The 24,541-nt window shown below is 49.1% G+C and overlaps 4 protein-coding genes across 4 annotated transcripts; 1 reads left to right on the top strand and 3 right to left on the bottom strand.

Annotated features, from left to right (window-relative positions):
• Window positions 1-966: 966 nt before the first annotated feature.
• On the top strand, window positions 967-3,266 carry GGS25DRAFT_531922 (glycoside hydrolase family 28 protein). The gene is made up of 3 exons (XM_049265544.1): window positions 967-1,990; window positions 2,107-2,261; window positions 2,341-3,266. The coding sequence occupies exons 1-3, from the start codon at window positions 1,462-1,464 to the stop codon at window positions 2,896-2,898; spliced, it is 1,242 nt and encodes a 413-aa protein (XP_049117152.1). The 5' UTR covers window positions 967-1,461; the 3' UTR covers window positions 2,899-3,266.
• On the bottom strand, window positions 2,917-7,362 carry GGS25DRAFT_492543 (uncharacterized protein). Its single transcript, XM_049261197.1, has 2 exons — window positions 6,579-7,362; window positions 2,917-6,445 (listed from the first exon to the last, which is right to left on the bottom strand). The coding sequence occupies exons 1-2, from the start codon at window positions 6,656-6,658 to the stop codon at window positions 3,589-3,591; spliced, it is 2,937 nt and encodes a 978-aa protein (XP_049117153.1). The 5' UTR covers window positions 6,659-7,362; the 3' UTR covers window positions 2,917-3,588.
• A 6,466-nt stretch (window positions 7,363-13,828) lies between these two features.
• GGS25DRAFT_299936 (uncharacterized protein) lies at window positions 13,829-17,313 on the bottom strand. Its single transcript, XM_049257643.1, has one exon. It carries the CDS (start codon window positions 17,033-17,035, stop codon window positions 13,979-13,981), a length of 3,057 nt encoding a protein of 1,018 aa, XP_049117154.1. The 5' UTR covers window positions 17,036-17,313; the 3' UTR covers window positions 13,829-13,978.
• A 2,428-nt stretch (window positions 17,314-19,741) lies between these two features.
• On the bottom strand, window positions 19,742-23,012 carry GGS25DRAFT_522192 (transcription factor CTF1; the record flags this gene model as incomplete). Its single annotated transcript, XM_049264180.1, has 4 exons — window positions 19,742-21,340; window positions 21,402-21,928; window positions 22,119-22,351; window positions 22,687-23,012. The coding sequence occupies 4 exons, from the start codon at window positions 23,010-23,012 to the stop codon at window positions 19,742-19,744; spliced, it is 2,685 nt and encodes an 894-aa protein (XP_049117155.1).
• Between the last annotated feature and the right edge of the window lie 1,529 nt (window positions 23,013-24,541).

The raw sequence follows: 24,541 nt of genomic DNA on the forward strand, positions 1-24,541 counted from the left end.
ATGATAATGTTAGCTAGAGTAGAGAGAATACGAAGACGAGTATCTAAAAGCAGTACTAAGAAGATCTAAATCTGTCATGTTGAGTCTGTCCTTGGATGAGCGTTTCCGGGGATTGGAATATCCTCGCTGGGAATCCACGTTGACTGCCATGATAGAATGATGCAGTGCTTGCTACCGTGGCTCGTGGATGACTCTGAGTATAATTCGGAGCCTGGCAGAATAATCCATATGTTGCGGAGAGTAGGTACGTAGGTTGTCTTGAAACCTGAAAATAAAGCCTTCAAGGTTTCTGTTCTTCAATAAGTATTATTGACTATCAAGGCACACATCCTTAAGATGTATGTATCAAGCTTTAGTGGGTGGTGAATCATAGCTGATTTGACGCCTTAGGTAGGTAGTCGGAACTACATTGTCCAACAGATTCTACAGTGCAACCTGCTATTAGGAAATAGAACCAGCCTATTGACTGTAGGTAGAGAGTAATTGCCTAGGTAATAGCAACTTCATAGACATCTGCCCATTTATACTTACTTAAGTGCCCAGGTACAGCACTGTTTTGATAGCTACGGCACAATCTGCTTGTGCGTACAGTGCACTATTACGGAGTTAAGAATAACAAGTTCTCAAGATTGTGAGTCAAATCCCTTGTATGTTGCTAGCTTACACGTCAGAAGGTGTGAGTATGGACGACCCCAAACAAAGCTATATTCCAGCCTTGTGTGCTATGGTGTTACAATTGAACACAATCTCACTTACCTATGACATGGACTGGCTGTAGGATCTACCCAATGAAGAGTCCCTAATGACTTTCCCGAATAGGATGCCTAGGTTGCATTCCATCCAATAACGAGCATCGCTCTTTTACAAAAAAGCTTGTCAGTGTTAAGCATGAGATTTGGGCTTATACTTGGTAACTGACCCCCTTCCCCCTTTTCCCCATTCTTATTCTTCTCCACCAAACTTGATATCTGCCGCAATATAAAGATGTTGTACCATTCCTGCGAATCTAGACCTCAGGGATATAATATCCGCTTAATTTGACGTCTCCCTTTTCTTTCACCCCCGAACTTATATTAGCCGAGCCCCAGCGACAGGCTCACATCCATGTCTACGATGGAACCCATCTTCCCGATATAGCATCGAGATAATATATAGCTACCTCATTTGTGTGATAATATCCCACCCTCGCTATTTGACCGCATGTATTTAGCTGGACCGAGGTAGCCTGGACCTCGTGGGAGGTGACGCGGTAATATGGATCAGCTAGTTTTTGCAACCCTATAAGCTGCCTACTAATGTGAGGGGCGACGTGATGTGAAATATTCTTATATCTCTTAACCCCCCATATTATCATCCCAGGAAATCGATCCTCTATAGCAAAGAGCAGCGATTGTATGATCTATCCATTCTCAAACGTGTGAACCCCAGAAGCAGTACAATAATACGAAGCGAGAGAGAAAAATGAGGAAGACATTTCTTCTCCCTCTGCTAGCGCTATGCAGCAGCGCCTTAGCAGCCCTCAACGTCACAGGCTCAACATGTACGGTGACACCATTGACCGAGGGCACGAACGGGAAAGAGCCGGACGACACGCCGCAGATCAAGGAAGCGTTCGCAACGTGCGGAAAGAACGGCAAGATAATCCTGACCGAGGGCCTATTCCACATGGGACAGGTGATGGACATCAAGGACTTGGACCATCTCGACATGGAGATCCACGGCACGCTGCGATGGTCCTCGGATATCCAGTATTGGCTGCGCAATAGCATCGGGGTCGAGTACGCGCAGCGCTCGACGGCCTGGCGCATGGGCGGCCAGGATATCAGCATCCGCGGGTTTGGTAAGGCGCTGTTCGATGGCCAGGGCCAGCTTTGGTACGATCAGAACCGTGGGGGGAGTAACCAGATGGGACGGCCGATCAGCTTTACCCTGTGGCACGCGAAGAACGTCTATATCGATGGGATCACTTGGCGGCAGAGTCAATTCTGGCGTAAGTAAACATTCCCAACATCATGAACTTGCAATTATTGGCCAAAGCAGTTTATATGCAAGGAGATGAGGGAGTATCTGGCATATCTTAGGTAACTAAGAGACAACTACTTCTAGACACATTCGTCGCGTATAGCGAGAACATCACGATGACGAACCTAGACATGAATTCGACGAGCAACAGCCAATGGAACACAGTCAACACAGACGGCATCGACACCTGGAACTCGAAGGATGTGTTCCTAACCAACTGGACCGTAACCTGCGGCGATGTAAGTGTTTCCGCAAAAGAGTTCCTCCCATCATGGCCATCCCTTACCTACACGTATCCAACCTAACCTATCTACACAGGACTGCATATCCGCCAAAGGCAACAGCACCAACATCATCGCGCGCAACGTGCACTGCTACGAGTCGGGGTGCGCCGTCGTCGGATCTCTCGGTAACAACCCCGGCGGCGCGCCCGACATCGTCGAGAACGTGATCTTCGACAACTTCACGTGCACGCACTCGTCGAACTCGGCGTGGGTGAAGACGTACAGCGGGTCGGGGCGGGTGCGGAACATCACCTTCTCGAACATCGTGTCCGAGAACGTCAACCAGCCCATCTACGTCACCTCCTGCATCTACTCCAACAACGGCTGCGACACCAGCCGCCTCCCCATCAACGACGTGCGCTGGATCAACATCACGGGCACCAGTCGCTACAATATCGCGTCGGCCATCCACTGCCCCGCGTCGAACCCGTGCTCCGGCTTTTCGTTCGAGAATGTTGATATAAAGCCCCTTGATGGCACTAGCACGCCGAAGTACCTCTGCAGCAACATCCAGGGCCAGGACCAGACGGGGATCCCTTGCACGGGGACGTGCCCGGCGGGGTGGCCGCAGCAGCTTGAGGGTAATCGCTAAGTGGGAGCGAGGAGGTAGTACGATGACATGAGACCCCGAGTGGCATAGGAAGGGGAAAGGGGGTTGGAAAGTACCTACCTACCTACCTAGGTACATATGGCCTTAAGGCAGAAAATAAAGTACAAACCATCAAGCACAAAATGAACAGTCACAAATCAGGGGTAAACAAGAAATGACTTCTTACTTTCAATATTGTCTTGGTCAATTGAATTCGATCATACCGAGCCTTAAACTGAGTACATCCATACCCTAGTAGGCTACCTATGCAGATATCTTACCAACCTACCACCTAGGTCAAGTTCGAACCTGGAAGGCTTAATATCCATTCCATAACTCATTTCTCGTCACGATGCTTTTTTGCCTCCCCCCCTGATTTCATTCCATCGTTCCGTCGTTGGCTTTCGTTCGTTCATCCATGAGCATGATGCGTAGTTTCATACCCTCCTCTAAACCGACCTTCCTATCCTCACCACCGTAACCCCGGAACCCCGGAACCCCCCTTTTCCATATGTAAGCCTTGTCTACCTAGGCATCTAGGTAGATATACCTGTACCTATACATAATAGGCAGACTAACCGTCGATTCTCGATCTTCGATGCCGTTCTAGTTCTCGTTGTTGTTCGTTCTAGTTTCTCACTTGCCGTTCTCGTATTACCCTATACTCTCTCACCTTATCCACCCCCCCCCCCTTTACTCCCACTTCTGCCACTCCCTCACCGCCCGCTCAACCTCATCCTCGATCCACGCCGGCGGGTACCTCGCCTGATCGAGCCCCGCAATCCTGTCGTGGTACTCCAGCTCCCTCGCCCTGCGTTCCCGGATCGCGCTGCCGAGGAGCCGCATGTCGCTGTCGCGCACCGCGGCGTCGAAGATGCCGCGCATGCGCTGGGAGTAGAGCTGGCACGCGGCCAGGGGGAGCCGCGTGTAGTGCTGGTGGAAGTTGGCGGCGATGGAGCTGGGGTCCGCCTGGATCGCCGGCCAGACCACCGCCTCGAAGCACGCCTCGCACACCGTGAAGTCCGGGATCGACCGCATCGTATACCATCGCCCGTCCGGCACCGCGCGGTCGTGCGCGCACTTCGGGATCACCTCTGCTGGTGCTGTTGCTGTTGCTGGTGGTGGTGGTGGTGGGGCCTTCGCCAGCGCCGTTGTGCTGGTGGTAGGGGTAGCCGTGTTCGAGTTGCTCGTGCTGCTCGTCGCAAGCGCCATCTCCCGCAACTTATCCGCCAACGCCAGCACGTCGGGGGTGCCGCGCGTGACGAGCGCCTTGTCGGCGGCGGCCTCGAGCAGGTCGAAGTAGAAGAGGAAGCGGCGCTCGTTCTGCTGGTGCATGGCGCAGACGCCGCGCATCGGCTCGGCGGGGGAGTCCATCGGGCTGAACAGGCCAGTCAGGTTCGGGAGCAGGACCTCGACGGTCTTGGCGCACGTGTAGCAGACGTGGAAGTACTGGTCGGCCGGTTGTTGCTGCGACCGCCCGTCCTTGACCGAGTACCAGATGCGGCTGGCCTCGCGCGCGCCCGTGCACGGCTGGCTCTGCGCCGCGATCGTTGCGATGTTGCGGAACAGGCTCAGGTCCGACTTGCGGTACTTGACCGTCAGGAAGCACGCGATGTGGTAGAACTCCGAGCTGCCGAAGTCGCAGGCGATGGCGCGGTCGGTGCCGCGGAACGGCGCCGGCACGAAGTGGTGCGCGAACTCGGTGCGCGAGAAGGTCGTGTCGTAGCACGACGGGCAGATGTGGAAGTTGTCGCAGTGCGGGAGCGTCAGCCAGTCAACGTAGCCTATCGCTGCTTTGCGGCGTGGGCAGCGCAGCCGGTCGGAGTATTTGCCGGCCTGGACTTCGTCGAAGTAGCGTCGTATGACTTGGGTTGGGTTGGTAACCTCTCTCAGTGAACTCGATTCTTGCGATTGTCGAGCAGCGTGTCTCTGAGGACTGGATGACAATAACAACGACAATGATGATGCCGATGAACGTGGAGATGCCTGGATGGCACTGGATCTTGGCGGAGGTGGAGGGGGAATAACCACTCGGTGAAGATCGTCGGTAGAACCGGATTTCAGTATCCCGGTAGTGGTCGCAGCAACCGCAGCTGGGACTAGGCCCGGAGCAGATGAGTTGAACTGTGAATGAACTGTGGTAGGGGGGCGAGTCAATGGTTGCTGATTACGCCGGTTGCTTCGCGAAAATCTGATATCTTTAGGCAACGGGGGACTGCGTGGACTAGACGGGCGAGGTGGTACTTCCCTCTCGTAAACCAAAGATGTTCTGGGAGAAGGGAGTGGTGAAGGCTCGACAGATCGTCGGCTGTCACTTGGCTTCAATTCGATAGGTGCCTTGAGGCGAGGTTTGCGTTTGATAGATATGACCGAGTCTCGTCGACGGCGACGGTCATCTTGATGTGGTACCTCCTCGTCACTAGAGTAGAAGTATTCACCACGGGGCGGAGATCCCCGTTTCTCCATAGAATTCGAATTCAGCGATATCTGGGATGCAGAATTAGATGTAATATTCTGCTCATATCGCGCATAACCATTTCGATCTCGCTCTCGCTCTCTGTTCGTCTTGGAAGGTGAGAGCTCGGCAAACGGACGTGGCTTATCATCACCCAATCTTGAGAGTGGTTTGGTCTGTTGTTGAGATAAATCTGCAGTCGACCGCCGTTTGTGATGATTAGGACTTGCGGACTTGGCTAGCTTAAAGGCCTTATCTTTATATCTTTTATCATCCGGAGGACTCTTCTCATACTGCACATAGGGATGAGCTGATCGATTGCGATCCTGGGTATTGTAAGGATCAGCTCCACCATGATAGTATGCTCGGTCTCTTCCTCTGCTAGAGTGTTCTATTACATCGGGAGATAATGTACCCCCAGCCTGAAATCGGGAGCTCTGACGAGGTGAAAAGTAGTCATCGTCAACCTTATCGGATCTCGCCGTAGATTTTGGTCTTCTCGCATCAGGTGAGCGCGGTTGTGAGGACATATCTGTGACTATGGCTGGTAGATGATCAAGTTTGTCACGATGCGCCTCAAGATTAGAGCGTGAGTTCCGTTTCACTTTAGACTTCTCTTCATGGCGCTCCTCACGCTGCTCCTCACGACGCGAACGTCCATCATACTTGCGGCCTGTGTTTGCCTCATAAGAAATAGGCCCATTCTCATATTCGGGGTCGGGTTTGGGTTCAGAATCAGATTCAGGCGTGGGAGCCCTGGATTTCGGTGGGAGGGGTAGCTTCTTTACGGGTTCGGGGCGATCATTCACGGAATCGGCTGGGCTAGAGACTAGAACGAAGCGCCGCTCCGGATTGTATTCGTGTATAGGCAGAAGAATGGGTAACTGCTCAGGATCTCCTCGATGTATCGGTTCTTCTTTAGGCGTTGTCGGTGCAGTATGTCCGTGCTCTTTCGCTAGGGCCTCCTCTTCATCCTCGACGTAAGGGGCCGGAGGAAAGACACGATTGCGATTGCGAGGCGGTGTTCTCAGAGGAGCTGAATATACAAATGATCGATGCGGCGGGGCTTCCGGGGGGCCCGGGCTCGGAGGGAGGCTGCTATTTTTCGACCAATTCTTAGCAAACTATTCTGACTTTCGCCCCGCTGACGCACTGTTGACGAATCTCTAATAAAGGGGGGGGCTGGGGGGTTTGGGAGGGGCATTGAGGCTCTAGATTAGTGACTTACGATCTTGGATCTGGACTTCTAGCCCTAGAACTTGACCAATAGCCTCTCTGGAGAAGCGCATCGAGGTCGTCGTCAACCATAATGGCAGATAATTCAACCAACTTGATTGGGGGAGCACTTCTGAAGCATAGTAACTAGAGGTATTGATGATTCAGAGAGGTGTGGAAGTGTAGACGTGTAGGGCTGTAGAACTGTGATTTAAATGCCCAGCTCGTTATCTATCTAGTATTCAGCCTAGTTGTATGAATACTAGCAGTAGCAAGGTCCGAGTCGGGATTTAATCTTGTTGGTTGTATATTAAAAAAAGGAACTACAAAACGAACAAAGAACCTTGGAACAAGATGTGATAGATATTAGATGTCTAGGTAAGGTGCCTAGGTAGGTAAACAAACCAAAAAATAAACTCGAAAGTGGTTAAGACTGTTCTAAAACACCGAAGCACGACTTCTAACGGTGGCCTTGTCGAAAAAGATAACACGAAAACTAAGAAAGTACCTGTCGAAGCAATTCTCAGCCCCTTCGAAAGCCAGGTCGTCTAGGAGGAATGTTGGTTCGGAGCCAACTAAATACGTCAAGTGACCGCACCAAGCTACAAGGCAGTGCGTCCTAGAAAAAGGATGACCCCCCGAAAACGCCTCAGGGTAAGCGGCTTCGGACGTTACCGCTGTTAAGCAATGGCTCTGTCATGAATGCTGTGGTACTAACCAAGCTGGGTCGTTAGTTGATATCCATGGATGTAGGCAGGTCTTTTAGAACCATGTATGCTAGGCACCTATATACATATGTATAACTCCTGGGTTTATTATTATCTGCTTACTTAGTGTATACCTATCTAGGTAGGTAGGTAGTAGGTAGGTAGGTAGGTATCTCACAAAAATAAATAAAATAAAATAAAGTAAAATGTAGCAAATCAAAAACAAAACAAAACAAAACAAAAATGATGGAGGCTAAAGGTTCTATTGGTTTGCCATTGGATATTTCGGTCCTCTACCTCGGCAGCTTTAGCCAATTTTCAAGGCTATTCTGTAGGTACGTAGGTACTGCACCTCGTATGCAATCTTGCGAATGCCATGATGATCACTGAACCACGCTGAACCTTGAACTAGGAGGATTAAATATACAGGGGTCAGACGAACTTGTCGTCAAAAGGTTGCATCGATATCTGGACGAAACCAGATGAACCAGTATCGTTGTCCCGTCCTTGCCCCTCGCTAGTCCCAACCAAGGCACGACCAACGCAGCCAAGCAACCCCGGCCTGGGCTTGGGAGCTTGGGTGAAGGAAGATTTGAAGTTGGGAGCATTACGCTGCAAGTAAGGGCTTCGTGTGGGTTCTTGGTGTGGGTTCTCATGCTCTCATGGGCCCCATAGGTTTCTTACCCCCCCCCCCCCCCCCTTCTTCCATCCCCCCCTTAGCCCTTGCGTCGCACTGCAGTTCTGCATAACATTGATTTTGCGCATACACTATGTTCCTTTAAATAAGACCCTTCTCGCCCGACTATATTTACACCATACAAACATACACCGACCATTGGCATCAATCTTACCATCAATCTGGGGCGTCAATCAGAAGTGTACCTGACCTAACTAGGTATACTACAAGAACTTATAGGCCATTTCCAAGTTGTGAGCTCCCGCCAAAAGAACAACAGGGAAGCTGACGAAACATGCTAGCGACCAAAGTGCAATTCATACTACATATGTAGGCATACCGTATACGTATGTATGTATGTATTGTACAGTATTATAGGTAACACCGATGTAAGCCCTATTGCTGTATTTGCATGTGTATAGCTGACATGATCAACTATATCAAACTGTCTTGTGTCGCATTCCTTCCAGCAATACTAGGCCAGTATCACACGTCAAGATGAAGCATGGCAGTGACTTGCGAATCTATAAAGCTGTGTCTTTGATACTATGACATGTGAATGATGAATGATAACTCACATAGTACTGTACGTGTAAGTGTGTGACGCCTCATACGTGAGAGGGACAATAAGTCTCTGCATCCAGCATAAATTCCGCATAATAAATATCATAGAACAAGCAGTATGTGACTTTTTGTTGGCAACTTCAAGCCAATCAAATGAACATCATTACCGAGTAGAGCGAGTTGCAGACTTGTCATGAAATCAGGTTTAGAATACCTACATATCTGCTTACCTCCTAAGGTTCTCCTAAGAGGTTGGAAAAAATATCAAAACACTGCCTCGCTTCCTTAGCTTTTCTGCTTCTGCTAGGTACCCAGCAACCACGTAACAAATGGACCCTGAAGGTTACGTCTATCTGCAGCTCCCAAAAGAAAGAAGAGAAGAAAAAAAGTTCCGACGTCTCATCGTGCAACAATTTCTCGCAGTACAGGCGTAAGGCGGCACAGCAGTTGATCCTGATGCTAATGTTCTTCTCATTATTCTTTCTTCTGTTCTGTGCTGCTACCTAACCGTTCCACCGCATCCCGCGTTTATAATGGAGTCAAGTTCAAAAGAGAGCCTCGGGTGTAAGCTTTTTATTTTATTATATTATATTTTATCTTATTAAGTAAACCAAAAACACAGAAACCCATGAGATCGTCAAAGGTGGGTGGGTGACATGAGCATATCGCGAAAATATGCTTATTCGCCGTGACGCACATCCCGACGCCATGCACCTTTAATATCGATGATATCGAGATCCGCTGCGCCGGGACCTCTCAGAAGCCTCAAATACTGCGGTGGTTCACGCAATGGAGATCATGATTGCCACACGTCTTCGTTTTTTACCCTAGCCTTGGTAACGACAAAGCTGTTTTGGTCGAGAACCAGTCGTAAGATCGAATAGCCCCCATCCCCTCCCCCCTACCTAACTACCTACCTACGGAACAGTACTACCTTTCACACGTTGATAGGTAGGGTGCGAAAGAAAGGGCTTTTAGATCTTGTCATACAAGCTCCGATTAAGTCGACCGCGTGAGCCGGGCCGGCTGGGCCAGAGAACCAATCCAAGCCGGCCAACGAAGAGGATCTCCAGACCCTGACGGCGAATTGTCGTCGCCCCCCCCCCTGAGGATCAATTCAACGCCCTCAACGTGATGCAAAAAGAAAAAAAAATGAATGAACTCATTCTCGATACGCATTTTTCGTATCTGCCTGTCTGGCATCCATCTACTCACGGAGGCAATCCAATCAGCTTCTTACCTGTTCAATTCTAGAATCTCGAGATCGTCAATGCGGCTACATCGATAACCCAAAAAGAAGAACCCCTACCACCGGGGGGCAGCACAACTCTTGGTTATTCTATTCCTCGTCTCACCTGGCAGAAGGCGATGCGAAGGCAGCATAGGTAGCATGATGGGGGAAAAAAAAACTCGCTGAGATAATGCTGTGAGCCCATTGAAACTCGTATCGCGAAGACCCATGTACCCAGCCCAGCCGTAAGGCGATACCTAGAGAAACCCTTCAACCATCGAATGCATTTTTCTCTTGGTTCGCCTTAGGCAGTAAGCGGATATTACCTATACTATACGGGAAGTGAGAGCTCACATTGCAAGCGCAATAACCTAACGCAGCTTATTCTACATATTCTGCAAACCACCAAGGCCCAGAAACGCAAACTAGCCAGCACTTTGCAGCTTTTGCAGAGTCGTCTGATCGAAAGTACGAGTAAGAGACCCCCGCCCCCCCTCCCAACCTGTCGCTGTACTGTACGACGAGGACCGAACCGTTCACGTTGCAGAGAAGCAGGCACGCGGGCGATGTAGAAACACCTGCGCAGAGCCTTGCGGTGGCAAACATGGATGTGCCCCTTTATTCACTCCAGGTTCACAGGGCGCGCCGTTGGCTGCGATGAGCGTTTTCAAGACCGAAAGGGCGAGACCGTTCTTTCGCCAATAACTCGCTAACAAGCCTTGGGATACAGATACATACATGCCCTAAGTACGTATGTTAGATCGGGCGGGAAAGTCCCTATTGGATACGGTTTGTATTCCGCGATATTGCTTGGGCGGAGAGAGGGGAGGGGAGGGATAGCTCCCTAAGCTGCTGCTGTGTTTCTTCGTCTTTTTCTACATGCCTAGATGCTTTCTTGCAAGAAGACATATGTAAGTATATAGGTACCTACCTAGGTATGTTGGAGTAGGTAGGTAGGCAGGTAGGTTGGTAAGGTATAATGTCGTGTTCACCGGAAAAGAATCTAGCTATACAACGGCCCGTACCGTTGCAGGCAACGGGTGTCTAGACAGTGCTGCCGAGTTTCTCTACAGCTTTCTGAGAAACAGACCAAGCTACCTACCTACCTACCTACCTACCTACCTACCTAGGTACATACATATCTGCCTGCCTAGTAGTAATACCAGATAAGAATCTAACCTTAGAGCGAAGCTTGACGACAGCGGCGCACATTCGGCCCAACCCATCCGTACCCTATAGTTTCAAGTTCCTCCTCCTCCATCACCACCACAGCACAGCACAGCACATCACATCACAGCACCACACTACAGTCGGAGCTTACATAGTATCGAGAGAACGAAACCGGCCGTAAGAAAAAAAAGAAAGCTTAACACTTCCCAGTCTAGCTAGCTCTCACCGCAACGGAACCAGCCAGTGATTTGTATTTTGCCCAGGGCCGCTCCAACCTATCTATACATTGGTGGATATGAAAAAAAAAAGCGTGGTTACTCAAGAGACTGTGATCCCGCCATCCACGGGATCCAGCGTCCCCCGTCTCGAGCGATCCATACATGTAGCAAACCACATAGATCTACGTCCCAGGTTATGTGAAAGAAGCCCCTTACCTATGTAAGAATGAAGAGCACACATAGGTATGTACAGAGAGAGAGAAGAGTCACTTTCCCCCCAACAAGACAGCTTCTCCACCTGTCTGCCTACATACACACATACACACATGTAAGGCAATTGCCATTGTTGTTGAAATATGCGTACGCCCGATCCCGATAAAACGTAATAGGGCAGTAAAGGGGGCTGGCTGCAAGCTGCACGTGGCCGGTCGGGCCAAGAAAAGACGTGGCAACGATCATTCGCCGCTAGAGAAGCCAGTGGATCGGTCATTCAGTTGCAGTGACTACAGGATGATAAGACGACTGTTATCGAACCCTACCTACCGAAAATATTACCAACACAGGTAGGTAGCTAGCTACCTTGGGAGGGGGAAGGGGGGGAGGGGGTGAGAGAAAGAGTACCTATAACAGACATCGACAGAGCAACCCAGGCGCGGAGCCCCGGTCAGAGTAGTTATCCAAAGCCACACTTTCGACCATTGAGGCCGGGCGGGCGAAGGGGGGGGTGACAAGTAAGTCATCGTAGGACGGCATCCCAACCCGGGCGCGCAAGTGGCAAACGGCACGGTCCGCTACAGGTGGTATGCTGCAACACGTACCTACCTCTGACACACACACACACACAAGAAACTTCAAATGTTGCCTTGCCTGCCCTACATGTGTAGCAGCGACGCATGTATGTACGTCCCACACGAGGCTATTATCAAGGGCGCTGTCATCCACTTTTTCAGTAGGTATGTTGGATGTTGGGAGGGCCGAGAGAGAGAGAGAGAGAGGGAGTCCGAGAACAGCACTGACTGGTCTGGGGAAAAGGCAAGAAGATCAATGTCACCTTGAAGTGTCGCCTTCCAATATGTATGTTGGTTGATCGTTTCAATGTGGTTATGTACCTCGCTTGATGTACATATGACTACCTACGTACATAGAGAAAGAATCAACCTCGAAACTCTTCATTCACCGAATCTGCCCTCAAGTTATGATAGGCTATTGTATCTATAGATGCGTATCAATACCTAATCTGCCATAGACTTTATTTCACATACCTACATACTTCAGTACCCAGGTAGCAACCACTCCGACCCGAGACACCGTACCATACCTACCTACATAACTATAGCCAACAATAATTCTAGTTGTGTAGGAAATGAATATGTTCACCGAAAAAATAAACCCATACTTCCCAATGATGGAAATCAGAAACAATTACAAGATTGAGAATAATTTCTATCATTGTATCATTGCGTTGCATGAACTCGCCGGGTGAAGTTTAGAATGATTCTCGCGAGAAGGGGATGCCCGCTATGGTATGGGTGCTCTTCAATATTGCTTTGATTTCCAAATATCTACTTACATGACCCTAGATTCCAAAAAGAGAGACCCTATATACATCCAAGTACCTACCATAGTATCACCATAGTATCCCTCGACTTTAGATGGTCAAGGGAGCAGAGTGAAACAATTCATCTCAAATAACCCCCCTTATCTCTCTCTGTCTCTCTCTCTCACGTACACACACAGACACAAATACAAGTACACATCATACACATCCACACAAATCACGACCAACAATCCTCATTATCACCTCACACCAAAGCATTCACATTCACTTCACATTCACCTTCCAATACCATAGGTAGTTTAGATAACTTCTGTTTCTGTTTCTCATTCATTCAAAGCTAGTAATCCACCATCACCACCCTTCACCCTTCGCCTCCATCTTCACCACACCACATCCACATTCAGCACCACATTCAGCACCAGCATCAGCATCAGCATGACCGACACCAACACCAAATCCAGGGAGGTTTCAACCTACGCCTTCGTTCCTTCTTCCTTCATCCCTGCTCCATCTTCCCCCTATCTTCCAAAGGTTTTCCATCCCTCTTCCCACCGATGGTTTCAACCAAAACAAACAAAGTGGCGCCACATCAGCCAGCCCAAGACGAAGATGCAAGTGACAAAAAACAACAGTAAAAAAAACAAATAACAAGATAAAACTAATAAAAGTGGTTTTGGGGGTATTGGTAGTAAGACTAGACTAGACTAGACTAGCAATATTCCATGATGCATAGGTAAAGTAGGTAGGCTAAACATGCTCCTCAATGCTTTTACAGCAAATAGTGACATCGAATAAAAAAAGAGTATAGAGATATAGAGGGGGATATGGTGCGTCGTTGGTGGGTTGGGTGTAAACGAAAGAGAGTTGTAAGTCGTTGCGCCATCCGCACAGGAGGAGGGATGAAATGTAGGTGTCTCAACTCCTGGCATGGAATAAGAGTAGGTAGGTAGGTAAAAAAGGTAAAGGTAATAAAAAAGACACCATCCATCTTTAACACCGGCCCCGGGAATGTTTACAAAACCGAAAACCTCCAGTGTTTTTTTGATAGTCCGCGGTCCCTTCATCATTTGTTGCAAAATGACTTCATTCCCTTTCTGACCTTCCAACCCTCCCCCTCCATTTCCTTCTCCGGCAGACAATTCAATCAACCTAAATACTCCTTCTCTCCTGCCTGCCTGCATGCCTGCCTTGCCTTGCCGTGCCATGGCTTTTTTTGCCTTGCCTGCCTAGACGCGAAATCCCCCTTTTGAACAAAAATCAAAAGTTCGTTACGGACCGTACAGATACCCCTAGTTCTTCCTGAACAGCCGTTTCGTACCTCCAACTCTACCCATTTCGCCAAATTTCGTGTCAAGTCGTTGCTCTGGTGGAGCAGGTCGATCGCCGCTAGCTATACGAACTTTCTCCTTAACACTCTCAACCCAGGCTCGGCTCTCGTCACTCATGTCCACCTTCTTGCCCTTGGGCCCGGCTAGCCCCAGCGAGCTGTCCTCCTCGTCCCAATCCAGACGCGACGACGCACGTGACCGGCCCGGTGCCTCTGGAGACGGTGTGTCCGACTCTGGTCTGGCATTAGAAAATGGTGTTCTTGGTGGAAATCTCGTTGCCCCTTCTTCGCCCTGACTCCTTCTAGTTTTCCGGACGGTAAGAGGTGAAACTGGTGCTTCAAGAGCAGAACTAGGTCGGCTGGATGGAGCTGATCCTAAATTAGGTAAAGCAGATGTTGGTAAATCTTTAATATCCACCTTCCCTTCACCCTTAGATCGTGAACTGTGATGCGATGCATACTCTCGGAGATATTCTCCCAGGTCAGCCCATCCACCACCAATTCGGACCATAACTCTCTCTCCTTGCTCTCCGACACAACGAACGAGTAGTCTAAGAGGAGCTTCGCCCGTAGATCGAGTCAGATTGTAGACCCGGATCCCTGCGCTACCCTTCGACTTGGAACGAGGATCCCTCGCTGGTGCCAACATGAATGATGGAGTTCCACTGCGAGAAAAGGATGGGGTTCCACCCCGCGAAGACAGACTAGACTGACTGCGACGCGTAGTGTCCGATGGTTTGGCCTTCCCCCGCGTAGGAAGCTGAAAGTCCGGCGGGTTCAAGTTAATCCCAGGCGTCCTCTTAAGCCGAATTCTCGCAGGGATAGATTCCAGAAGCTCGCTAATTTGTTGTTGTAGGTGCTCGTCTTCGCTTAAGTTGCTCGCCGTGCTCATGCGGCCCGGACTACCGAGCTGGCTCTCGTATTCGTATGTGTCGTCATCGAAGAGAGCCGAAGATTCGATAGGGCTTCGCGGTGGTGTGCTACCTGCTTCAGGTAGCATATTGATCTCGGGAGCATCCTTAAAAGTGACTGATGTCGAGCGGGTCTTGTATCGTAGGGGTGGAGAGCTGGGTGGGCTGAGTGCGTCGCTGGAGAACGGCTCGTCGGGATCGGGCAAACGCGGTAGGTCTGGCTCCATGGAGCCATCTCGGAAAGGTGCGTTATCGGAGTTATCGAGAAAATCGCCAGGAGAACCGTGGATAACGGTAGATGCGATGGATTCCCTGCTGCCTCTGTGTTGTACGAATCGGGCGGGGGGCAAATCGAGGCCATCCCCTTCTTCATCCACAGACTCCAAAGCAGAGGGTTCCAGAACTGAGAATTCATCATCCTCATCATCATCTATGACCGAATCTCTCCGAATTGTATTGGGTTTCTTCGGTTCCTGGGGAGTTTTACGAATGACGTTTTGATTAACTTCGTGCAGTACCGCGTTAGTTCGGCCAGCCTCGGCTGCTCGTTTGTTCATGGTACCCAGATAAGGCTGGCTACGGGATTTTTTGGGTAGACGCAAATGTGGGGACTCAGGCCTGAATCCAACAGCCTTTCCTGCGGCCGTCGAAGGTCTTTTGTCGTATGAACCGTCATAGTTGAAGCTTAGGTCCTTAAGCGAGCTCCTCGAGCCCATCTGGCGTAAACGTTGTGTATGGGTGATCGGGTTAGATACCTGGGAGGTTGGTTTTGGTCTCGCTCTCGGTTCGTTGGGAAAGACTTGCACCGGGGCCCGTGGAGAGGGTGTGCTAAGTGCTTTCTTCAAAAGCTCAGGTCTGGTTATGGCTGGACCTCTAGCGGGGTGGAAATCCGGGGAATCGTTGGTCGGCACGGGAGGTGACGCAAACTGGTCAATGTTAGATGACTCCGGTAGATCCTTCGATGGGCTCGGGCCCTGGATCTGAATCTTCGGTCGGGGCGTTTCCGGTTGCACACTGGATGCGCGCCTAGCAGAAGCTTCGAGTAAGCCAGTCCTCTCGCCCGGCCGAACTTTTCGTTCGGCATTGGCTTCCCACGCGGCGTAGTCTCGCTCAATTTCTTCCATGCGGTCTAGCCACTCATCTGGTAGAGTATCTACAGACCCTTCTAGAGAGTCGAGCATAGCATCAAGCGCTCGCCCCGGTTGAGCTACCTTTTGTTGTATGACCTGCTTCATGACCTCAAAATCCTTCCTGGAAAGATTGCACGACTTGTTCGCGAGCTTTTTCGGCTCGAAGGGGTTAGGCCTATCCGCGTCGATTGCCCTCCAACCAGAACGCAAGGCTACTTCGGCATCCGTTATCATCGTAAGTAAGGATGGAACTTTCTTTAGGACAAGCAGTCGCACACTCCATGTATGTAGTAACCTCGATAATTTAGACAGATTAGGCAAGGCTTGCACGGTAATAGCGGTAACGACTGCCGTCAAGTCTTCCATCCTGGAAAACATGGATGCAGAAGTTGTGGAGCAGCCCGCATCGGAAAAGGGGGTGCCAGGTCGCGACAATGGCAAGATATGATTGTGCAAGACCTGGCTCTTGATCTCTTCCAGATCGAGGCCATCCAAATCCTGTTGTATCTGGCCGACTCGCATCTCGTAGCGCTCGACATCGGCGGTGGAGAGACTGCCGAAATGGTTTGTATCAGGGGACGAGTCAGATTCTGTAAGTTTGCCCTTGCGATCGTGGCTTGGTGTCTCAGGCTCAGAGACCTTCCTTCTCTTAGCAGGAGGCATCTCGAAACCAGCCGAGCTGCTGTGGTCAGGCCAATACCAAGCGGTGACCTCATCGAGCCAGTCGCGTATCTTTTTGGAAGCAATCGCGGTTCTCATAGCAAAGGCCTGCTCGGAGGCCGAGACTTGGTCCATACATGTTTTTAAAGCTCCAATGGGCGATTGAAGGGAGTCGACGGCGGTAGTGGGGGAAAGTTGGGAGAGGAGGTCATCGCCTATGCGGTGCTGATGACGTGTTGGTGATTGCGAAGATGAGCGAAGCGATCGTCGGAAGATGCTTCGCGAGCCGCTAGGCGTAGAAACGCGCTTTTCGGCCATGGTTGTTTGCTGTTGGTTAGTATTCGGGATCGTGTGTGAGATGCGGTTGTCCGAATGATCATCTCATATCCGCCTTGGTTCAAATATGACCTGTCGACACGGAATCGGTAAAAGGTAAGATAAAAACGGGTGTTGATAATTTTCTTTTAGATTCGGTCCTCCATGACGGGAAGCGATGATGGTCAAGAGTTTAGGAGTTTATCGTGAGCAAACTTTCATGTCCCTTCTTACTCCCCCAAAATTGATTTTTTGTTTTTTTTTTTTTCTTCACACGTTAACAACGTCTGTCGCCTTCCTACGAATTCCTGTCGCGCGGCACAAAGAAGGGGCGATTATCTAGGCCGGTCGTCGCGAATCTAGAAAAGTCGGTGGTAGTTGAAAGAAAGGGTCTCAGATTCTTCGGTTACCTGCAGGAAGATCCAAGGCAAATAGTATAAGGCGTAATAAGGCGGGTTAGGTGCTGTAAGGTGTTGATCACCGCCTTGTGGTTGGTGACGTGTGGTTACGAAGTGGGTATTGCGACGTGTATTGCGCTGAGTGTTCGGGCTGCTACGGCTATGATTCTTTTATTCTTAAAGGAGCGGCGTCATTTACGGAGGTAATGCATGTATGTGATGTATATTCCCTACCAGTAAAAATGAAGAAAACAATTGAGAAAAAAAATGTTAAAAAAGTGCAGCTCAATGTGATAATTACATAAAGCCTTGCGCCAATGAATAAAAAAAAAGAGAAAGAAAAAAGAGAGAAACGAATGAAAGGGAATTTCCCTAGTATAGTATGAGAAGTATGTAATGTAAATGTAATGTAATGAAAAAAGAAGTTGAAAACGAAGGAGTGATTTGTTCCAGTGTTTCTCACGTTCCACGGATACTCTAGGTACATTTGATAGTACTAGTTACAGGTACATACGACAAGCATACTACAGACATCTGCCAATCTGGATCAATTACAACGCGATATGGCCCCCGGGGATGATGATGGATACCCAGATATGTACCAATGGGGGGGGAATCTAGTTCCCTATGGCTTACGGGTAGCAAAGGCCTCCACAGCTAAGAGTAGCAGCAAACCTTGGTAAGCAATAAAACGAGCTTCCGTGAACCGCCCCGGGCAACCACATAGTGCCAAACCACTCTCATAGTACTACGTATTAGCGCCACTACTTCACAATGAAACTCATTAAACCAAAACCAACTCGATTTATAATTGGCTCATTATACCCTGCACGCGCTTTCTGAACTTCAAGTGTTCTGCCAGTTCTGCCATTCCTGCCATGTGTTTGTTGTATAAAATAGTTTTAAGGTTAGTTACGTCGTATTACACATTTATGCATGTAAAACACACATAAGCACCTATGTATGTATGTACCTGGTAGGTATGAACTACCTTGTACCTAGTTGCCTGCAACCTTATTGCCGCTGTTCAACGATGATGATTGATGATCTATTAACTACTAGACTGGATTAAAGCATCTAGGGCATCTAGGATTCTAGGGTATATTTACTGTAACCCAGTAGTTCCCTTGTCATCCATCTAACAACAAACAAACCACTTTACATATGATGTAGGATGTAGGATGCACCACACACGATATACAATTTAAGAGTCACACAGCAAGACACATGGCAAGCCCGGTTGTCTTTGCAGTCTTTAGTGGTGCCATGTATTAAACACCACACGCACCACGTATTGATTTTTGTGGCTTAGCTACATGTAACTATGTAGAGAGTGGTGCTTGTGCTTTGCATGGACTCATGGAGAAAACAGAGACAGAGAGAGAGAGAGAGAGAGAGAGAGAAACAAAAGAACGAGACAGACATCAGACAGAGGAAAAACAGAGGAGAATGATGTGCAGCCCGCACCAACCCAAATTTTAAGATGAGAGAAGAGACTCAAGAGAGAGAGCCTCTCTTCCGCGACAAGGTCTTATTTAGCACGCGCCACCCATCCCCAGTTGCACGGATATCCATCAGGTCCCCATCCACCTGTCAAGGCCGACTAATCAAAATTAATGAGCGTCCCGTTGGTAAGCTTGTATCCAAGTACCCCTACATATTTACGAGGTCCCGTCTCCATTTTGATGTCTGCATCAAATATTCAGGTGGCGGGTCGGGATGCTATAGAAAATTAATATCCTCGAGTCCGAGACATGTGTCTTCTACCTACCATACACATATACGACATAGTACAGATATACGATGCATAACACAACCATCATTATACCGACTAGTTAGGTATTTCGTAAGTATATATGTAGTAGTAGTTTATTTATGTTATGTACCTGAGCAGCTAGGTATGTAGGTACTCAGTCTTGAAACTATAAAATCTATTGTAAATGTATATCCTCTTGCCTCCCTATTCGATACTCAACATAGGGTATAGAGAACAGAAATGGTAATAAAAGATGATAATAAAAGAAGAATAAACAAAAACCCATTCATACCCACAAATAGCCTATTCAGTAAATATGTACATAGGTAAAGCCAAACCCTTTTTTGGAGCCTATGCACCTAACGCCTGATCCGCGAGATAACCCCGTGCACGCCCATATCTACAGTATGAAGATCAGGAAACACAAAGATCCCGCCCAACTCCCTTGAAACCGGATGTTATTTGTGTACGCTTCTTCTACTCAACTAGCGTAACCAAAGCTTCGGAAACCAGCCTCGTTTCGTTTCGTTTCGTTTCGTTCATCAGTCATAAACTTCAGGAGATGACGCCCTGACCGGAGGTCTCGAGCAACCCTACATTAAAATTGGCCGACCCGTCGACATCGCTCATTGAAACCACGCCGGTACCTGCTCCACCATTTGTCCCGGCCCCTTTGCTCTCGCTGGGAAACTGCAGCCACTGGTCGAAGTCGATGTTTGTACCCGTAAGCGCATTCCAGTCAAATTCGTCATGGCTATCCAGTGTATCGAAGTCCATCTCTAGATCTAACGGAGCCGCATGTCCATCTGATGATCCGCTTGCACTCGGCGTGAGCACGTCCTTCTCAGTGTGCGGGGGTGAGTGAGCAGTGGACGCCATTAGATCAACCGGCGGCACAAATTGTTGCGTCGTCTGCTTTGGAAACAGGGCCGCTTCTTGCGTCGTGGCATATGGCGCGTTCTCTGGCGGCGGCGTTGCGATGTGATTAACCGGCGTGGTGGTAGCGAATTGCGAGAGTCCTATTTTGATGTTGTTCACGCCGCTGTTATACCCCTGACTCTGCACGATCTGTAGATCGATAGCCGCTTTTCGTAACGCTGCATCTAAGAATGCGACCGCGTAGTCGGCGGCCGCGTAGATATCACGCAACTTTTCCATAACCTTCATACATTGCTTGAAGCCGCGTATGGCAATCTCGCGGGGCTGTGGTAGTGGGTTCTTCATTTCCAAGAGATGGATGATCATGGCGGGGAGGACCACAGTAACGCCAGTTGTGGGTAGATATTTTTCGAGGCGCAGGCCATGCAACTCAACAACCATGCGAGTGATTTGCGCTGCCGCGTCCCGAACCCTTGCTCTCGACATCTCTTGAGCTTGAACCGACGTTTGCGGTGCATGGGTCGGCGAAGATGGGAGAAATTGGGGTCGATGGAGAGCGGATATCGTGGTGTAATACACCATGTGAAGTAGATTGCGCTGCACGGCAACCGTCGCACGGCCATTCTTGATGTCCAATGTTGATAATGGCCTATACTGACAGCAGGCAGGCAGAGACCGTATCCACGACATAAGCTCCAAGTCACACGAGTTGACACTTTCCACATTATCCAGCTGCTTGTTGGGGAATAACATCATCGTACTGTTCGTGGTGTTCTCAGCTCTCGATTTGTCCCTGATCAGAACCGAATACTGAGCTTTCAGCATACGGCTAATGCAAAGGCAGAGCTTTGCTTTGGCGATGCACATCAGGGCGAGCTCTTGCTGCATTAGGACATCGCGCATTAGGGTACACTCCGGGCCGATAATTTGAATTTCGTCTGCGAGTGGTTCGATCTCGAAGTCGTGTTCGTCCAACATCGGGACATCGAAGTCCTCATCCTTTATCCGGGTGGGCCGCCGCATGCCCAGGGCGATTAAGCGATCCCGCATGAAACAAGACCACCAAATCCTCTTCCACAACTTCTGTTTCCGCGACGACATGTTGGTGTTGGCTGGGTTTCGATGTAATCCGATCGTGTGGGCCAACGATATCGCAACTCCCATCCAATGCCATGTATCCTTCTGGTCATCCGGCGTCTCATACCAATACGTCATTAACAGCAGCCCCTGCACAAGGATGAGGCGGTCGCTTTCGTAATCGAAATCGTATAAGAGCTACATTTATTAATATTCACTCGCACACAGTTTCACGAACAGTAGATTTTGATAATCTTACCCTGGCCTTGTAGAAAAAGTCTCTCCGAGCAGCTTTTCTGCTGACGTAGCCTGCCTCTTTCAGGTGCCTCACATCAATGAAGGCAGTCGCGGCAAACATGACGGACTGGTAGAGAAACAGGCTCGTCTGCCCGTACAACCCATCTCGGGAATTGATCATGCCCAAGAAATCATGCAGTTCTATGAGAGGCATGTAAGGGTGCACATACTCGACGTAGGCGACGAGTAGGGCATTCTGGAGGCTAAGACTAGGCAGCGAGAGGGCTCCTTTGGTATGAAGATAGGCGACATCTTCGGGTGCAATCTTAGCGGGAAGCGGCCGGATGAAGGCAGGCAATTGTGAGGAGGCATCCGGCTCCTCCAGGGAGTTGAGGAATTGTGCAGTCCTCAAAGCCCCTCCGACGGAAGCCGAACTCGAGTTTTGGCACGTGTTTGGATTAGGCCATATACTTGGATACCTCGACCCATTGTTACCAGCTTGAAGGGTAGAGAGCAGAACCGGGTCAGGGCGTAAGCCTGATCGTTGATCTAAAGCACATGTAAGCCCTCAAGGTCACCTGAAAGATACTAAGTATGTTCCACAAGGATAAAGGATCGACAATTCGCTAAAGAGTTGACATAATCCACAGTACATTATGTTTTTTGACATGTGAAAATCGTGGGGTTCATGGGTTAAGCAACTTAAGCAAGTTAATCAAGTTAATCGTCATCAACTTACATAGCATGTGAGGAACGTGACTATCCACGCCTCCATCCAAGACAGACCCTGAACCAGTTACATCATTGGCAACAGGCGAAGGTTGAGATACCTCGCTAGCGCGCCGCAATGATGGTGCAGCAGAAGCGATGGCAATAGGATTCGCGGGCTTCGCTCTCAACTGTGCCTCGGCAGCCTGTGGGGCGGCGCTGTTATGGGAGACGGTTGATGAATTCGAATGGAAGAGGTTCTTTCTAAATGGACAGGGATGTAAGCGTCGCCGCAATCAAAAAAAGGGGGGGAAACAAAAATAAAGATAAACGTGGGATAAGATTTGGAGGGCTATGTAAGAAAGAAAACGTGTTGGATGGTTTGGAGGGTTTGGAGATTTGGAGATAAATTGAAGGAAAATCTTGGAAGATGACGCAATTGGAATTGGGATCATGATATTTTGATTGTTATTTTTATTTTTATTTTCATTTTCATATGATTATCAAAAATATCAATTGCATCAAAATGTAAGGGGTGGAATGTCATGAGGTAGAAAATTCAAAATCCAAAATTCAAAATTCAAAAATTAGGTACTCACCTTCTTCGACGACTTTCTTGCACAATGCATTCAACTCCATCCCACCGGCAATTACCACAAGGTGCTCCCTCAACAACGTCGCACCTTACCTTTCGGCTTCTACAACTGATGCAGGCCCTCGCCGCCCTTCGCTTTGTCACCTTTGTCGAGCCATTGGGTTCCGAGGTCGAGGCCGATCGCTTCTTAGACTGCGAGTTTGAATCGAGAGCACTTCCTTTGTCCTCCGAACTCGAATTTGGAGAAGGATGATCAGCCATGGGGGTGTCCATCGGTTCATCCGCCTGTGCCTCGGGTGAACGGGCCACGAGGATCTCTTCTGTAGCCATCTTGTACAGCGAATTCGAGCAAGATTTTGAGCTTCTGAGTTTAGGTTAAAAGGCAAAAAAATGGTAGTAGGTAGTGAAGAAGTAGTGATTCTCCTGAACGACAAGAAGTATCCTGCGTAAGTAGTCTCAGATTGTAGTCTCGGATGAGTACCCGGTTATGTTGAGCCGCGAAGGAGATTTCTCGGGAATGTTTGTAAGTCACGAGTTTTGACGCTGGCTTGTAGCTATGACCTGGTGGGCTCTCTGCTTGCGGCGACGAGACTACGGAGGGGATATCTCTCTCCCGCCTCTGACTTCCGCACCGAGCAACAACTTGCAATCGTGATCTTGAGCTGTTATGGACAGCATGAGAAGTTTTGAGAAATTTTGACGGCAACAAAGGGACGAAAGGGTGGACAGGGACGGGACTGTGGAGGTGGATATGGTGGGGGGAGGATTGGGTATTATGTATAATCCCTTCTTGCTAACTAGGCGGTCATAAATGAATACCATAGTACCTCTCTGGGAAAAGATGCCGGTCCATAGATTCCCGATGGAGCTCAGAATCGTAATTCGGGGTCTAAGAACCTGCATAGAATCCTTGTGAAAACCTACCTAGCTTTGTAGTCCCCATAATAAGTGCTCGCGTGCGTCTCCTTCCATTGGCTTTAACAAGGACCGCTTTCGTGAGACTAACGTTTAGAAGACTTCTCACATGTCCACACTTTCAAAGTAACAGGTAAAGCGTAGCCTCGTCATCCTTGTGACCTCGACGAATAAGTACTCTTACGTAGTTTCGTAAGTAGTTAGGCCCTAACTTGACGGAGGAATAATACCCATCTCCCTCCCACATTCCCACATAGCCCAATGTGTCCGCACCCAGTAGCCAACTACGGCCATTGTTACCGCTTGAAACCTGGGGACAAGGCCTCTTTCCGATTCTTTCCCGTACAACCCCAGCCTTGGCCTCTTAGGCCTCCTAGGGCCTTGGATCGTAGAAAGCTCCACGTCCAAGTTTGCATAGGGATATGCCAGAGTAGTACAGGCTTGAATATGCGGAGCAGCCAATGATTGAAACTCACTATCATAGTACCAATTCGCTGGTTCACTTCAGTTATTATAATTGCATCACGTTGCCGAGTTTCCTAGTCTCAAGGAGGCTTAGCTAGCCACGATCTCGAGTCAGCTAAGTGGAGGGGGGATAGACGAGTACGGTAGGTTAGTATAGTTTCTCGTGTGTACACAATGATACATACTTTCCGCGTACGCTATTGTGATGTCCACCAAGGTCCAGAGTACATAGAAATGTTGGCCCCTTTACACCGGTGGATCAGAAAGCAATGACTAAATAATCAGGAAGCCTGGCTTTGCTATTGGCCTACATTTCAACATGTAGTAAAAGGGCTCCATTCAGCACTTGCGAGAAGTTGGAACATGAAAGAACGTGATCTCCGGACAGCCCGAAAGGATATTGATATCTCGTAAACATTAGGTACCTTAGGTAGACAATGACACAAAAGAATAGGAACCAAGGGCGATGGTAAGCGTTG

This window comes from Hypoxylon fragiforme (assembly GCF_022984875.1).
Source record: "Hypoxylon fragiforme strain CBS 206.31 chromosome Unknown GGS25scaffold_5, whole genome shotgun sequence".
Classification (NCBI taxonomy): Eukaryota; Fungi; Ascomycota; class Sordariomycetes; order Xylariales; family Hypoxylaceae; genus Hypoxylon; species Hypoxylon fragiforme.